Source organism: Lynx canadensis, chromosome C1 (genome assembly GCF_007474595.2).
Source record: "Lynx canadensis isolate LIC74 chromosome C1, mLynCan4.pri.v2, whole genome shotgun sequence".
Classification (NCBI taxonomy): domain Eukaryota; kingdom Metazoa; phylum Chordata; class Mammalia; order Carnivora; family Felidae; genus Lynx; species Lynx canadensis.
The window spans coordinates 196,232,900-196,248,199 of record NC_044310.1 but is presented as its reverse complement, the minus strand read 5'-3'; the positions used below and the strand labels follow the sequence as shown (position 1 = coordinate 196,248,199).

The 15,300-nt window shown below is 35.6% G+C and overlaps 1 protein-coding gene across 1 annotated transcript in view; it reads left to right on the top strand.

Annotated features, from left to right (window-relative positions):
• ERBB4 (erb-b2 receptor tyrosine kinase 4) overlaps positions 1-15,300 on the top strand; it is a 529,970-nt gene that overhangs the window by 176,459 nt on the left and 338,211 nt on the right. The window contains exon 4 of the mRNA XM_032594121.1: positions 5,404-5,469. Within this exon, the coding sequence (XP_032450012.1) occupies positions 5,404-5,469 (66 nt within the window). The remainder of the gene's footprint in view (positions 1-5,403; positions 5,470-15,300) is intronic.

Here is a 15,300-nt window from a genome sequence, read left to right as displayed (position 1 = left end):
ACTTCCCTTTCTGAATTATGGGATCATGAAAACGATACTATTCTCTCACTCTTTCCCCAGTAAAAGAAATTTTAAGAGGTCAAGACTGCCAGTTTTTTTAAATGGACTGAAAGAAGAACCCAGGCAATGTAACTGCATTGCCTTTAGCTACAGGAAGTTTGAAGATATAATCTTTTGTGGTTGCCAGTGACCTCACGTTTTGTAACTCTTCAACTGTCCTAGCATATTACTTGCAGAAAGCAGTCCAGAGGTACATGTTAAATCCCATCTCTACTGTCAGGTAGTCCTATGGACAAGCAAAACTTCTAACATGAATTTATGACTCTTAAAAATATCGAAGTGGCTCAGGGACTCTAGTTCCTACAAAAAAAAAAGAATGCAAAAGCTACATTTTAATAACTTCTGGACAAGCATAAAAGATAAACTTAGTCATACTTGCTAACTTCTGCGATGAATAATGCATTGTCAAAGCAGAAATGATTGTGAATTAAAATAATGCTGATGTGAAGTAATCAGCACTTACTTTAAAAGATTAAAATGGTTGCTAAAGTGACAGAAATATTTGTCTGAAATTTTGTTTTGTTTTATATTTCACTTCTTTGAGTCAAAATGACAGGAGGTAGAAATATTAATTTAAATAACTCTGTTATCACTAAGTTGAACGGAAATGTCAGATTCTTATTTTTAAGTAGCATATTTCCTCACATAGTTTTAAAAGAATTATTGAAATAAACAATGGAAAAGAATCATGTAGCATACTGAGACATGGAAATAAGACATATTTGGACAGCACTGGCAAAGTTTCAGTGCCCCAAAACATTTCTTCCATTTACATAGGCTAGTATGGATTTCGTCTTTCTGCTGTTCTCATTTAAAATACATAGAGAAGTGATTTATAAAATTAATACACACTAAAAGAGTGAATACATGGCCTTTTTTTCCCTCTTGAAATCAGGCCTCCTGAGACACTGCATACCTGAGAATCTGAGAATAGAAGACAGAAATTTCTCAGTAAGATGTTGGGCCATAGTCAAAAGTATTTTTCTTTCTGTAAAAGACAAGGGAGAGATCCGTCATGGGCCATACTTATCCTCTCCACTGAAGTGCTCTCCTCTGATCTCATTTTAGATGTCATATAGATAAATTACCCTATAAGGAATGGAGTGGACTTCCAAGCCACCAGGCATTAACTTGGAAATGGCCCAGCTCAACCTGACCCCATCCAACTCTTCTTTCCTGAGCTAGAGGACTGTTAAAAATTTAGATTTGTTGGCTTCTTTCCTTAAACCCCATAGAAGGTGAATGTTAGATACAGACTAATCAAAACCCTTTCCCTTTAAAATAATGCTGAATTAATTCTAAACTCTTATTAGAGAAGTAACCATGTCTGTTTCAATACTTTACATGGTTCCTAACACACAGGTATAGAAGGAACTGAAAAAATACTTTTGGATAAATAGTTGGAAGGAAGGTAGAGAAAAAAAGTATGTAGTTTTGTTTTGTTTTGTTTTGCTAACCTAGATAGGTAATTATTCAGAAAACCCCTTGTCTTCCTTCTCATTTTTGACATTTGTGTGCAGCAGAAATGTTGGAAAGAAAAATCTAAAAGCATATTTTAAAGCATATTAAACACATTAGTCCATAAAACTACACTACCCAGTTGTCTAGAAGAATCAAACTAAGGTTGCAGGCGTGAGAGTATGGCAAATATATTAATTCGGGAATACCTCCAATCCGATTTTGGCCAAGATATTTGATACTTAATTGGAACAACTTAGTGAAATAGTATTTGCCCAATTGCATATTGCCACAGGTGAACCTGAATGTGGGGGCAGATTCCAGAGGGTCAAAGACAGTCCAATGAAGGGCGAGCCAGAATGAGAAACCATTTGTGGAAGCACACGTAGGTCACGGCCCTCCACACATGTGTAGTAATAGAATTCTGGAATGTGTGTGCCAAGTGACCCTCTTTCTCTGGTTTCCAAAAGGAGTGAAGGGAATATATGACTGAGTAAAATCTCAGTAAGGAGGCAGATGTTGTTAGCTCCTTTTACAGCAGTAATCCATATTTTTATTTAAATATGAATGAAAAATGGAAACTGCCAAACAAAATTTCCTACAGCATGATAGTCAAGGTTAAATTGTTTAAACTTTGTGTGTGTCTGGCTGGGGTGGCACACTATATCATTTGTTTACAACTAGTTGGGCCTTGCCATGATACTTTGTCAAGAACCATAAACCTAATTTCTAGTAATATTCCTTTTTGTATTGGATCCAGGCAAAAGTCTTCAGTGGTATATCAAAACTACAAGAATAAGAAGGTAGAAAATATATAATCCAATAAATGAGGAATACTGAGTGTATTAAAATAATGTTGCTTAGCTCCCCCCCCACCCCCCACAGCTATAATAGTGTTCTGCTCACAGTGAACACAACTAAATATTTCATTGACTGCTAACACAATTAAAGAAGTCATAGATTAAATAGTAGATGATCATCCTCTGTTTCAGATATCTTTAAATAACAGACCACTTAATGGGTCGATTTAAAATATTTTAACACATCTAAAGAAATATATTAACATTAGTTACTTTCTCATAAAAAGTTTGTACTCAAAGTTTTCACTGCTTCCCATTTTGTCTCACAGCCCTTTCTAATTTCCGCTGGTATAAATCAAATTAGATTTATTAGCATTGTACAAAAGAGCTCCAGTAGGTTTTTAATAATAATTATCATTATCACTGATTAAAGTTATATTGTTCAGGCCAGATGGAGTCCTTTTCCTGTCAGTGAGAATGAGCTTGCATTATGTAGTCATAATGTGTTTGGATCTAAATAAACAGATGGCAGAGTGACAGGATATTATACACTGGTGATGTCAGCAATAGTGGTTCACAAACAGAATTGCTTTAGATAAACTCTATTGTAGCAAGGATCCTCATACTTTTAAGAAGGTAAATGGAATTGAGCCTAAGTGTTATCCTAAGTTGGAAATCGTACTGTTCACTTGCAGAAGGGTAGACCATTTGGATGGCCTGAGGTTCAGCCTGAAAAAGTGCATCTGCTGAATCTGCTCTTTAACTGTGAAAGCATTTAACATAACAGCTTCACTCAGGCAGTCTCATAGGGAGAGAGAAAGAGGGAGGAAAAAAAGAAAAAAAAAAGCTGCCCAAGTTACAAGGTCTTTCAAGTTGAAGAATTAAGACCTGTGGGTCAAGAAAAAGAGGAAAGATCTGATATAATCTTATTTCATAACTTTCAAGATATAGTAAAACCTTGGTTGTAAGTATAATTCATTCCGGACAAATGCTTGTAATCCACAGCATTTGTATATCAAAGCGAATTTCAAGAACCGTTGGCTCAGTTTGTGATCATGTGACATTCAGCATCACATACCACTTGTATTGCAAGACATTGCTTGTTTATCAAGTTAAAATTTATTAGAAATGTTTATTTGTCTTGCAGAACACTTGCATAACAAGTTACTCACAATCCCAGGTTTTACTGTATAATTATGTTAAAGTAAACATCTTGTATGGGTGTATACTCGTTCATAATAATGTTAGAAAATTAACAGAGAAGGTTTAATAAGAACTATGTTATAGAAACACTTTAGTCTTTAATAGATTTTCATGTATACTTTTTATTCTAAAAAACCCCACTCTATATACCCTTATACCCACAAATATTAGGGTGAACCTATGAAATTCAGAAACAAAATTCAAAGAAAATCATTATATGTGATTTCTTCTAGCTAATACTCTATGGTTGTGTCCTTAGGAAAATTTCTCTGTAGGATAACTGTATTTGCTGAGGCAAATGCTCAGAGTAGCAGTGTTCTTAAGAGCAAGATAGTGCTACAGAAGATAAAGGCTCGTATTTGAAAATGAAGATGGTATCAATAAAATGTTTAAAAAAGGATATCAAATAATTGAAATTAAACTTCCTAAAAATTTATCTGTTTAAATGCTTGAAACTTTTATATAAAGATGTTGGTTTGCAAATTGGTCCCTATGCATGGAGGGCAAGGAAGACTGAATACATAGGGAGACCACTCCAGATTGATAGGTGGCAGGTATAATAAGCAAGGTAACTTACATACAAGGCTGGTCTTGAACATATACAAGGTGATCTTGGACAGCCACAAGACAAGTAGATCCCCATAACTGCCTACCAGACTCTTAAGTTTATTTATTTTTTTATTTAAAAAAAATTTTTTTTTTCAACGTTTATTTATTTTTGGGACAGAGAGAGACAGAGCATGAACGGGGGAGGGCAGAGAGAGAGGGAGACACAGAATCAGAAACAGGCTCCAGGCTCTGAGCCATCAGCCCAGAGCCTGACGCGGGGCTCGAACTCCCGGACCGCGAGATCGTGACCTGGCTGAAGTCGGACGCTTAACCGACTGCGCCACCCAGGCGCCCCCAGACTCTTAAGTTTATATGAAGGTTTTAAATGGGTTCAGTAACATATTCAATTCAGATGGCCCCAGTATCACCTTACTCTCTCAAAGTTACATCCTTTCAGACTGCTAGCAGGGGAATAGTAGGCAGGATGTTCATTACAAGGACAGGGGAGGGAGCGAGGAGCCTCCCATTGGCCAGGTCTAGCTCAAGGGTCAACGTGTTGTCACATCCTCTTGATGACATCCTCCCTCAAATGAGACTCTAAGTTATGTGTGTAGGGGCTCCTGGATGGCTCAATCAGTTAAGCCTCTGACTCCAGCTCACATCAGTGTCTCTCAGTCTATGAGTTCAAGTTCCGCATCTCACTGTGTCACATCTGACAGCTCAGAGCCTGGAGCCTGCTTCAGATTCTGTGTCTCCCTCTCTCTCTTCCCCTCCCCAACTCATGTGCATGCGCACTCTCTCTCTCACAAAAATAAACATTAAAAAAATTAAAATAAATATATAAGTAATGTATGTAACCTTTTCATTCTGGTGGTTTGTCATGTGTTTGTAAAAATATTTTTGTTTCCATAGACTTCAAATTCTTTTTAACTATTGATTTATTCCTTAATATCAATTAGCCATGAACTATTGAAATTATATCAAGCAGAATAGAATCACATAGAATCAATAGAACAAAAATATTCAATAGTCAAAGTGAAAGTTATTTCATGTAAATATTTACAACTGTCTGGGAAAATTCACAAATTCAACTTATTTCCTTTTCTTACAAAATAATGAGAAGATTTTTAATATCAGGAGATTGTATTTCAGCTTCACATGTATTTGACATTCAGGTTTTGCTACTTAAAGGGGGCATTTTATGAGCTATGTTTCAGCTATAGGAAAATATAAAAATCCTCAGAAAGGAGCAAGACTATTTGCTTTGAAGAGTTACTCCTAGTCAAAGAGTGAAAGATGATAATGTGTGTGTGCGCTCTTTCCTCTCCGACAGGTGGACGTTGCCATAAGTCCTGTACTGGCCGATGCTGGGGACCCACAGAAAATCATTGCCAGACCTGTAAGTGTTCAACAGTGAGAAAGAATAGGCTTGAAATGATCAAGTGATTTTAATAATTCATGTTTTTCACACTTCTGGTCCTCAGAAACATGAAAATAAGCTTTTGATTCTTTGTGGTAGATTTGCTCCTATTCAAGTAAACTGCCTAATTTCATTGCTTGCAAATGAAACATAGTATGTCATTGCTTCTTATATTTCTCTGTGGTTTTCAAGTTAATGCTATTAACAACACTGATGTGGTGATATTAACTATGACTTAAGAATCTGTATATCAGAGAAAGCAAGAAATCCAAATGTGCACCAAATGGTAATTCTAATTTCAGGTTATAAGTACTGAAATCTCAGTACTTATAACACCATCCGTTCATTAGGAAGAGAAAAAAAGAAAGGAAAAGAAAAAGAGCACTGTGTCCCCACTTTGTTCTAGGCACAGAGATATTAACTATATGAATTATGGATGACTGACTATATCTTGCCCTTTGTGTATATTGTTTCTTGTATTAGTCATTAAAGTAAGTATAAGCTATCATCACTGCTAAGACATTTACAAAGTATATTGGATACAAAGACAAGTATCTTTTTTTTTCAGCATTCTTAAAGCCATACTTAAATCAGCACTGAACTTTCACTAATCTTAAGGATAAATAGTTTTTTAAAAAGGAAAAACAAAATGCTCCATATGAATGGTAAAGATATTTCTTCTTTCCTGCTACAATAACAACATCTGGAATAATATATGAAAAATAGTGTAGTGGCAATTTGAAATGCATTCCTTTCATTAGCATAGAAGACAGAGAAATGTTATTAAAATATGAATATACAAATATTAGATATTGTAGAAATTTATTATACTATTGGATTAAAGTTTAGATATTTCTAATTTGTCTCAGTTCATATTTGTTAGATTCTCTTTCAATAAGGAAATGGAAAATAATTACATTATTGTGAGCCAACAAAGAAAAAAGATAGAGGAAAAATATTGTCTCACTGGTAAATGATTTCTTTCTTTTTTTTTCCTTGTTTTTTTTTTTTTTTGTTTTAATTCAGGGACATTTTCATGTCTAACATTGATAAAATAGAAAAGAACGTAAAATAAAATTTTTTTCCCACTTTTGTCCTGCCTCTGTCCTTCAGCCATCCCTAGGCAACAAATGTTATTGGCTACTTTTGTGTATTCTTCCAAAGACAATTTATGCATACAGTAGGACATATGTATATGTTCCTTCCCATTTTTCACTCAAATGTTAGCATGCTTTACATGCTATCATGTACTTTGATTTTTTTTTAATCTAAGCATATGTGAATGAATTTACTTATAGTATTAATGCCTAGAAGCGGTCATTGCAAGGTCAAGGACACATATTTATGTAATTTGATAGAGATCACCAACATGGAAATCTTGTTTTCTATAGAGTTTGTAAAAGTTTTCTCTGCCAGGAGCAATGTATGTGAATTCCTGTTTCCCTATTCCCTGGGCAAGGCAGTGTATTATCAAAGTTTTGGTCTTTGTCAAGAAGTTATATAAAACATAGTGTAGACTTAAATTAACTTTTTTGATAGAAATAATGTTTATGACAGTTATATTTTGGCAAGAATTTTAAGCAGGATTGTAAAGATTAATGTGTGAAATAAATTTACTACAATTATTTGTAGACAATTTCTAATAGCAAAGTAGTTGAAACCAAGTTACACACAATGCTGAAATAACATTGATGTGGCCTTTTGCACAAAGTCGAGATTTCTAAAATATAAAAGAATCCTTGTAATACTTTGTGATGAAGTGGCAGTTAACCGTGGAAATTGTTAAAGTGTGCAAATGTCCATAGGTCTTCTCATGTCAAAAAACTTCTGAGATGTCAAATTAAAAAATGAATTTTACTCACTCACCAACTTACTTATTTTACAAAGGATCAAGGAAACTTTGCAGCCTGGCTGCTTGTTGTGGCTGGGCCCCTCTGGTGGATCCACCCAACTACCCCTGGTCTTCTGGAGAGGGGCCTCTCAGGCCCACCTAGCTCACCTAGCATTCTTGAGGTCCACATGTTAAATAGGGAAACGTAGGCGCCTACTTGGGCTGTTTTCTGTTGCTAGCCTACATTTAGGAAATGCTAGTTTGGATTCCTTTCTTCTGTTGGGTAGGGAAACATAGATGCCTACTATTCTGTTGTTTGTCCAGTTCAGGGTTCCAAACTAGTTTGCCTTGGCTTCAATGCCTTTCAAATTCTCCTTTGCATTATTGCCTTTTGCATTATTTCCACAATACAGCTACTCTTGGTAAGGAAGAAATAGATTTATGCCATCTTTTCTGTACCAGAAGTCCCATATAGTACTTTTAATAATACTATTAATGAATGAAATCAAATCAAACTCTTAAGTAATTTTTGCTGCATTTTATATGAATTTTGTAGAATAGAAAAATGTAGTGTAAATTACTTTCTTCTCTTCTTCTTCTCTTTCTCCTCCTCCTCCTTTTTCTTCTCATTATTATTATTATCATCTTTTGCTTAAGATCATTATTATCATCTTAATGCTGAATAATCATTCTAATTGATAGGGATGCATGAGCCAAACTCTTGGAAATCACTCTGTTAGGACAGAATGAGAAAACACACACATGAGTATTCTCCAATTTTGAAAGTTAAATATGCCTTTAATTCATACAGTGCTCAAAATTCTGAAACTTTTAATTAATTTTTAGAGATTTATTTATGTTAGTAAAAAATATACAAAAGTTAGTAAAAAAAATCATAATTTTTACCAACATCTGTTATTCTCATAGTAGACAACTTGGGATAATGTCCAAGTAGACATCTGTCTTTCTTTGGGAACTACCCACTTCTGGAGGGGTGAGTCACTGTGGCTATGTTTGTTTTGTGTGATGCTCTAACCCTTAGTCACATGACAGTGTTTCTCAACCAGAGGTGACGTTGCCCCCAGGGGACATTGATAATGTCTGAATATTTTTGGTTGTTACAACACTGAGTTAGATTAGGGGGAGCATCTATTAGCATCTAGTAGGTAGAGGCCAGGGATGATACCTGGAGCGCACAGGATAACTTCACCCCACCCCCATCCAAACAAAGAATAAGTATACAACATAAAGTTTAAAAAGTACTGAAGGTTAAGAATGAGAAATCTTGTAGTAAGAGTAAATATTGACCAATGTTGGGCCAATGAGATTCTTGCCCCAGGGAATTTGGACTTGAAATCCAGAAATTCTGGTTATACTACCTTAGAAATTTGAACTTGAGAAGATATTAAACTTAGTGGAAGTTTCCATTTTGAACCTGTTAAATAAATCTGTCATGCAGAAGCAAACAAGAATCAGAGACAGAAACAACTCTTACCTACTGGTTCTCAGGCCTTCTTGAGATCCAGCCGCATTTCTACCCTTTGGTGCCTAAACAAACACAGTATTCTTCTAGTATACTTAAATGCGGATTTTTACTTGCCGCCAAGTGGGGATGGTCTTGGCTAGGACCCCACTAAGACTTGGCTTAGGCAAGACAGTGTTTTTTGTTTTTTGTTTTTTTTTTTTTTAACGTTAATTTATTTTTGAGAGAGAGATGGAGCGTGAGTGGGGTCGGGGCAGAGAGAGAGGGAGACACAGAATCTGAAGCAGGCTCCAGGCTCTGAGCCGTCAGCACAGAGCCCAACGCGGGGCTTGAACTCACAAACCGTGAGATCATGACCTGAACTGAAGCTGGACACTCAACGGACTGAACCACCCAGGTGCCCATTAGGCAAGACAGTCTTGACTAAGAAAATCAGCAAGTCACAGCTCATGTATCAAATCATCAGCATGAAATCACTTAATTCACCTAATTTTTTAGCATAGAAATTACGCTTACTGTAATGACCTAAAATTGGCTTAATGGTCACTATGCCTACTCCACAGAGCCTATCAAAGTGAAATTCAATAAATATCTACCTATATCTGATATGTGCAAATCCAAATTTTAGAAAAATATCTATTTGCATGGATCTTTATGGTCTATAAAAGATTTCTATTGTATCTTTTTTAAGTTTATTTATTTATTTTGAGAGAGAGACAGCATGAGCAGGGGAGGTGTAGAGAGAGAGGGAGAGAAAGAGAGGAAAAAAAATCCCAAGCAGGCTCCACACTGTCAGTGGGGCTTAAACTCACTAAACTGAGATCATGACCTGAGCTGAAACCAAGAGTCGGACACTTAACTAACTGAGACACCCAGGCACCCCCCAAAAATTTCCCTTTTAAAATTTACTTTCACCATATTACTGTGAGTTAAACAGGATAGTTAACATTTACCTCATTTTATAATTGGGGAAATGTATGCTGAGGAAATGATCAGGGGGTTGTTAAATTTATGCAGCTAATACTGGGGATTTCACAACCTGAGTGTCTTGAATTTAAAGATAAAACAGCTTCCTGTATACCACATTGTATAGCACAGCTTAGTGGACCAAGGACATTGGATTTGAAATCAGACAAATGATACAAATACACAGTTCTTTCCATTTCTTTGTCATGGGAAAGTGACTTAATCTTTCTAAATCTCAGTTACCATTTCTGTAAAATGGAGATAATTGCACTTACCTCAGAGAGTTGTTGTTTTGGAATCAGATTCAATAGAATAGTGTAGTTGAAATGCTAAGTATCTTTGGCATATACTAAGGACCTAATAAATAATAGCTAATATTTTAATACGTTAACGGAGATACTGTTAGAACACTTACTCCATCCTAATTCTGAATGAATGCCATGTAGAAGTGAAATTCTGTAGTCCAGTTCTATCCTGTGAAAACTATTTTATCCATTGAAAACTGCTGATACCTGTGGATGAGAAATGAAAAAGCAAAAATCCTGGGAGTGAAGTGGAGGCTTCTTGCCCTTGACATTCGTTCCTGTTCTCTCTCCTTGTTTGAGCTACTTGAAAGGTAAATTACTCATCCATATGTAAAGAGCACACCATCCTGAGGCAAAATGTATTTTGGAACTACTCAAAGGCATACTTATTTTAAGAACTGAATTTTAGAAATACGATTTTTTTTTTTAATTAGACTTTGTGAGAGATTCCATAGAGATGTAACATACATAATGAAAATGTTTTAAAATTATAAAATTTTTCAGGCTTCCTTTAGATTTCTGATAGCCTTTCTATAGTTACAATATATTAGTTAACCTTAGACCCATTTGACAGGACACTTCTATGAACCTTGACTGAACTTTTTAAAAATCTGAAAATCTGGGCTGTGCAAGTTTCTGACAATATTCTGTTTTTGTTGCTTGACCATACAAAGTACATTATAGGATCTAAAAGATGTAGTCTTATATTGTTAGAAAGTATTTCCTTTTCCTATGACTGAATAAATTCACTTCAGTGAAGGCTTCTCTGGAGATATTCAACTTTATGATTTGTCAAATATTTCCCTGTCTTCTGTGGATAATTGTTTTTGAGAGTTTTTATACATTAGGGAAGGAAGGTAAAAGTGTTTAAAACTCCACAAGTCAGCTAAGTAAACTGAAGTTAAGAATCCATTTCACTCACCCACAACCTATCAAAGCTGACATCTTCCCACAAGTGTCTCTTCCTAAAACAGCAAATGTGCCAGAATTTTCCTCGGTGTCACTAAGTGGCAAAAAGCCTTGGTAGAGACAAACCATCAGGCTCTGAGAGAACACGCTCCTGATGATGAATGCCTTGTTAAGGTGAAATGAAGCAGTGTTGATCAGAGTGAAAACATCTCCGAATAGAAAAATGGCAAAACAAAAATGCTGAGTGCAACAATGGTAAGCTTGAGGGGAGGTCTGCAGGAGGCAGGAGTTTTAAAAGAAGAAATGAGGAAGGAGTTTTTGTTTTAATAGATCTAGTGAAATGGAGGAGTGTGAATAAATAGACAGCTTACTATGGACAATAGTTCGCTATGCATACTTCTAGAAATTGTAATAGAATTGTGTACATTTTAAGTCAAATTTAGTAACATTTTGCAATAGATTTTTGTGTACTGGACTGGGTGCCACTGTGAGCTTTGATTAGCTGTTGAATAATTTAAGTGTGTCATTTTTCCCCCTATAGCATTTAATAATTAATATTCACACTGTCAACTCTAGAGACAGCAGCTATTTTATTTAATGTTTTTTTTCTAAAATAGAAAATATTTTTCTAAACAAATTCCTTCAAAACATATCCTTAGACAATGTAAAGAATTTTATAATATTAAAGTAAGTAAATTTTGCCTGTAGACTCTAGCTAAGTGTTTTATTCTTAACTGCTTCCTCATGAATCTGACTTTCTAAAGTAACTTGAATTTCTTCTCCATAAATCCTTTGTCATGTTAAATGTAGAGCAGCCTTCCCCTATAAACTTAACAGGAATGTCTCTGAACAGTGATGCTGTTTAAAACAAAACAAAACAAAACAAAAAACAAAAAAGAAACAAAAAAAAAAGCAAATCAGCTGAGTAACTTTACAGATCTAATTGGCTTTATTCAATGATTCATGAACCAGGGAGCATCCCATTAGCAAGCCGAAAGGTGCTCTGAGGAGCTGTACAAATGGAAGAATTTTATAGGCTGAAGAAGGGGGGGGACAAGCAAGTTAAAACAGTGGAATAGTTCAGGCAAGTTTGCCTTCCCTTAGAGGAAGGCCGGGGGTCTTAGGGGGTCTTATCTGGCAAATTTTCACTAGTGCTGACCAGGAAATTACAGACTGATTGCTTTAAAATTCCACTCTGGGAGAAGCTGAAACTGCAATTAGGTTAGGTATACGCCTTGGTGGGGGGTTAGCAAAAGTGACTCCATTTTGGGTCTGTTGTTTCTTTTTAACATTGCAAAAGGTCAAAATAAACTTAGGATGGGACCCTGAGAGCTGCATTACATGTGGAGCAGTGAGGTCAAACTTAAAAGTACTTGAAGCTCAGTTAAATCGTGGACGCATTGCTCCACAGCACAGCTTAAGTAAATTGATTCAGTGGATTAATGTAGTCATGTCAGGGGAGACAAACTTATCTGCTATGTGAAGTCTGAAGCTTATAGAAGTATTATTAGCAAGCTTACTGGTAAGAATGACAACTCTCTCTATTCATAAGAACTGCGTCCTAAGGTTCTGAGCTCTAGAAGTTTGTGTGTGAGAGACTAAGCTTCAAGGAATAAGTAATAATGATTAAAGGGACAAAGTTATCTCTTTCCCTGCAAGATATATGAAGCACGCTTATCTCATTTTAAAATAGATACTGCATGTCCTTTTTTATCTTTAAGCACGGTATCAGGCCAGCTGTCTCCAGCCTCCTATTATCAGGCAGTGTGTTGTTTCATTTTACACATTCCTTTTGCCCTTCTAGACCTGGTGCCATCTGAGTTAGGAACTGCGTTTTGAGGTAGGAGGGAGAAAAACATGTATCAAAATATTACAACTTAATTCTCCTAACCTTTGCACACATTTTGTATTAAAGGTAGTTATGTCTTCAGCTGCTGATTATTTAACTAAAATTTGCTAGGCTGATTCCCTAGCAAATACCCTTTGTCTTCTCAGTCCTTTACAAGGAACATTTCTTGCTTAGAAACTAATTGAAAAGTGTAAATGCATTTGACAATGGGCTAAAAAAATTGTCTGTCTTCTAAACCAAAATATCACACCACAAAAAATTAATGAGGAATGTATGTTTCAACTACTGGAGTGAACAGATAATACTTCTGTCCCTAGAAATGTCCATTAAATCAATTAAAGCTAAGACATTATTTTAACCAAATGAAACCTTCTGGTGGAATTCACCTCTTCTATAGTATTCTTCCTAGCTAGATATCTCATAATCCTTTATTTAATTAAAAGTAGAATGTCATTGGGGCGCCTGGGTGCTCAGTCGGTTAAGCGTCCGACTTCGGCTCAGGTCATGATCTCAGGGTCCATGAGTTCGAGCCTCGCGTCAGGCTCTGTGCTGACCGCTCAGAGCTGGAGCCTGTTTCAGATTCTGTGTCTCCCTCTCTCTCTGCCCCTCCCCTGTTCATGCTCTCTCTCTGTCTCAAAAATAAACATTAAAAAAAATTAAAAAAAATAGAATGTCATTGGGGCACCTGGGTGACTCAGTTGGTTAAGCTGACTCTTGCTCTAGGCTCAGGTCATGATCTCACAGTTTGTGAGATCTAGCCCTGAATCCCTCTGTGCACTGACAGAACAGATGACAGTGTGGAGCCTGCTTGGGATTCTCTCTCTTCCTCTCTCCCCCTCCCTGACTCTCTCTCTCTCAAAAAAAAAAAAAAAAAAAAGTCATTGAAATTAACACGAGCTGTGTATTTGTTCTGTTATTAGATAACTGTAAATGAAGGGTACTACTATATTGGCAAAGTAAAAACTTGTTCCAGACAACACTCTGTGTTAATGTCTCCATACAGACATTAGAGAATATGCTAGATAAATTTTAAAAATATTTAGCATTTTCCTTAGTGATTTGCTATGTTGTGCACCAAGAATATTACTTTTAGTAGTTGCAATATAATAAAACTTTCAGTTTAATAATAGAAAAAAATAAAACTAACTTGGCCTGGCTTATGGATTCTATTTACTTTTAGAGCAAACTTTAGAAATATATGTATACGTGTGTATGTGTGTGTGTGTGTGTGTGTATCCTTTTTATTCTAAAATATGTCTGAAATTTATTGAAGTAAATATTAAAATCTAAGAAAACAATTAGGTATTTTTGTTCCTCAGAATTTCAACAAGAAATTGTAACAGCTAGAAACTAAATTGTACGTTTCCCCATGATATTTCTAAAAGTTTCCTGTAGCTTATAACATTAAAGTGACAAATTATGAAAATAAAACACTAATTATACTCATGCACATGCATACACATACAATTTGTCTAAATGTAATTGTATTCACAATCTTTGTGGAATAAATGCTGTTTAAAAAGGTAGTTCCGATGTGGTGAATATCCTATTAGGCCAGAGGAAAAGCAAGTGGGAGCTAATGGGGAAAGAGAAAGAGCTGAGCCAGCAGGCTCGATCAATCAGCATAACAGGGAGCCTTTGTAAAAAGGCAACATCTTAATTAAAACTCTTGTATTTTACTAATAACTTTGCATGACATAAGCCTGCTTATCGATTTCAATTATTTCCTATTTTCCTTTTTTGAATTTGTAGTTTCTGGAGATGTTGTAAAATTAAGGGAAACATTGCAATGAATTGATTACTTGCAGACATTTCTAAATTGTGTTCATCTAAGACATTTCCAAAGTGACCCAGTAATTAACTTGTAGAAAATCAGAGAATAATCTCCCCTAATATGTGTTTGTTTTGATTTAAGTTGAGAACATTTGCTGTAATTTGATGATGTTTTTCAAAGATTTAAAAGAAATGGATGTTTTTGTTTAACTATAGGAGATACAGTTATTTGAAATGCTCCATGTAATAGAGTTAATACAGATTTAAGACCCAGTGCTCAATGTCATGCTAAAGATTAAGGGAGTATAAAGGAAGTGTATAAACTTGTGCCTGTTTTCTGTAAACACTCTGGGTACAAGACAAAATGAAGAATGTTTGAAAAGGCCAAAAAGAATACTGAACTGGGGGCATCAGGAGACCAGAGATACAGTCCTGAACAAATTCAATTCAAGAACCTCAGTTTCCTCAAGTTCTCTCACTTATACAATGAAAAGATTGAAAAAGATGATTTCTGCTCAAGGTGTCTTTCATGGTTGGTTATTTGTGTATATGTTCCTGTGTGCAGTAATTAGCTATAGATATACATGTTATGGACACAGATAGACATAGACACAGATAGTTTGAGGAAATTGTTCTGTGTTGGTTGCAGCCTGTTGATAGTGATGCTCTTGGCTAGGAAGGCTCTTGGGTACCT